At 43.0% G+C, this 2,384-nt stretch overlaps 1 protein-coding gene across 1 annotated transcript; it reads left to right on the top strand.

Annotated features, from left to right (window-relative positions):
- The first annotated feature begins 236 nt into the window (after positions 1 to 236).
- On the top strand, positions 237 to 1,984 carry LOC129774338 (serine-rich adhesin for platelets-like). Its single transcript, XM_055778058.1, has 2 exons — positions 237 to 434; positions 500 to 1,984. Exons 1-2 carry the CDS (start codon positions 358 to 360, stop codon positions 1,716 to 1,718), a joined length of 1,296 nt encoding a protein of 431 aa, XP_055634033.1. The 5' UTR covers positions 237 to 357; the 3' UTR covers positions 1,719 to 1,984.
- The last annotated feature ends 400 nt before the right edge of the window (positions 1,985 to 2,384 follow it).

Genomic DNA, 2,384 nt, shown 5'->3' with positions numbered 1-2,384 from the left:
ACCATCGCTTTTGTTTTTGTTCTCACCGATAGATAGCTAAGCGATAAGTATAGTAAGAGATTTGACGCCGGCTATTAGAGTGTTTGGAAAGGAGAAGGGAAAATTGCATTTTGTTGTTGTTGTACGATAAGCGGTTCGATACTTGGGGACAAACTGTGGTGTTTTGCAATACTAATACTCGTTCAGCGATATTCAATGTCACCTGAACATATGGGTTCATAAGAGGTGCCTATATATTGGCATGGGCTCAGTTGGCGGAGAACGATACGGGTGATAACATCCCACCAGTGCCATATCGACCCCGGGCCGGAAAACGAACGGTGATCTTTTGCAGATTGAAACTTAGTTTTGTGCACAATGACTTTCTTAGTACGTATTCTAGTGAATGTGGGCGTAGTGATTCTAGTGACCGGCAATCCACTGTTTATCGATCGGTATGTTAGATCTGTTGAAAGTTGTATAAAGATGGAAATATAAGTCTGTGATATTTTTTCAATAGGCCTAACGTAGTGAATAATGTGGATTTTTCATATGCTACTGTTGATCAACATCGGATCAGCTCGTTAATAGACGACGAATCCGAGGCACAAAACGTTACCGAAAGAATTTCGGTGGAAAAGGTGATTTTAGATGATAATAATCTTGTGAAACACGGAGGACAAGGAAGTGATGCCCAACAAGTTGCTTTCGATGAAAAAGGATTAACTGAAAATGATGTTAGAACGCGACTGGATGATGCAGCTGAAACTACGACAGTTGAACAAGCTGCCTCAGAAACAGTTTCTGAAGAAACTGATGAACCTCAGACTGAATCGGCAGCTACAGAAACACAGCCCACAACAACACAGCCTACGGTTACAGAAACTGATACGACGATTACAGAATCTGTAGCTACTGAGACGGAAACTCAGTCTACTGTAACAGCGACTGTTACGCAGCCTACGGTTCCGGAAACTACTTCTGCCGAAACAGTAACAGGGCCGACGGTAACAGAGACAGAAACTCCATCTACAGTAACACCCACTAAAACTACAACCGAACCGACAGTTACTGCGTCTACCACAGAAACATCAAACGAATCAACAGTAACTGAGACGGCAACTCAGTCTACAGCTACATCAACCGAACCTCAAACTACAGTTTCAGTGACTCAGTCTACGGATACAGAATCCACCACAGTAACTGATTCAACCCAAAGCGAGCCAACCTCAACAGAAACGAGTCCCACCATTAGCGAAACTCAATCTACAGTCACAGTAACTGATAGTACGACAACCGAATCGCCACTAACCACAACAGAGAGTTCGACTGCCACCGGGAGTGAATCCACGCAGACAGGGACTCAATCTACCGGGTCAACTGATTCCACTGCGGTTACGACAACCTCTGAGCCAGTGACTACAACTGTTACGTCCAGTCCGACGCAAACTACATCCACCAGTACGACTAGTGGAACTCCTACAACAACCTCTGAGCCAGTGACTACAACTGTGACGTCCAGTCCGACGCAGTCTACATCCAGTGCAACTACACCGTCTGCGGGGACAACCACCACCGTCGTCACGACTGTTTCGACGTCATCTCCTCCGACAGGAAGCACCACACCAGATGTGACCACCTTTGTGCCCGAGACTACAACATCTGGGGCCAGCTTTACGCTCAACAGTGTCACGTTTTTGCTAGTGAGCACGCTGCTGAACTTTGTCCTCGTAACTTAAAGAGAGATATGCTGTGATTTATCGGTATTAGATAGATTAAAATACTTCGCTCAAAATTCTCTTCTCGTTTGTCGCGTTATAGTATTTGTATTATAGATAGAATGCGGTGTTCATCTCTGGAATCGTCGGTGAACAGATAGCAAATTTGTTGACAAAGCTGACGCTTCAGGTACGCTTTTGTTAAAAAGGACCGCACTCGTTGGATTCGACGACACGTTTAGTTGGAGATTGTAGTTAATTGGTTCAATAAATTATTTATGTTTGGATTTTGATTTTTAAAAAACCTGCTCCAGACCAACCCCAAGATCAACTCCAGTACAGCAAACCACCTGTCTACGAATGGGTCAATTTGTTGTTTGGTAAACTTTGGGTAAGTCTACCATCCGGAAGGGATGTCAAGTTATTGTTCTGTCTTAAGTGTTGTTGAATCCGCGGGTTGTATCCAGATGTAGTCTTCTCTCTTGCGCGAATGATTGACATTTGCGCAGCGAAAATAGACCAATTGTTTTCCATTTTTCGGTTAACGAATAATCATTTGTATTAGGATTTTGTTTTAATATCATTATGAATACCTTCAGACCATGACCAACTTAAAAACCCTTAACGTAAATCAGCTACCTGTTCAATTTATTAAAAAATCGTTCAAAATCCTAATATAAACAATTT

This window comes from Toxorhynchites rutilus, chromosome 1, assembly GCF_029784135.1.
Source record: "Toxorhynchites rutilus septentrionalis strain SRP chromosome 1, ASM2978413v1, whole genome shotgun sequence".
In the NCBI taxonomy this organism is placed as follows: Eukaryota; Metazoa; Arthropoda; class Insecta; order Diptera; family Culicidae; genus Toxorhynchites; species Toxorhynchites rutilus.
This window is presented reverse-complemented; position numbering and strand designations above follow the sequence as displayed.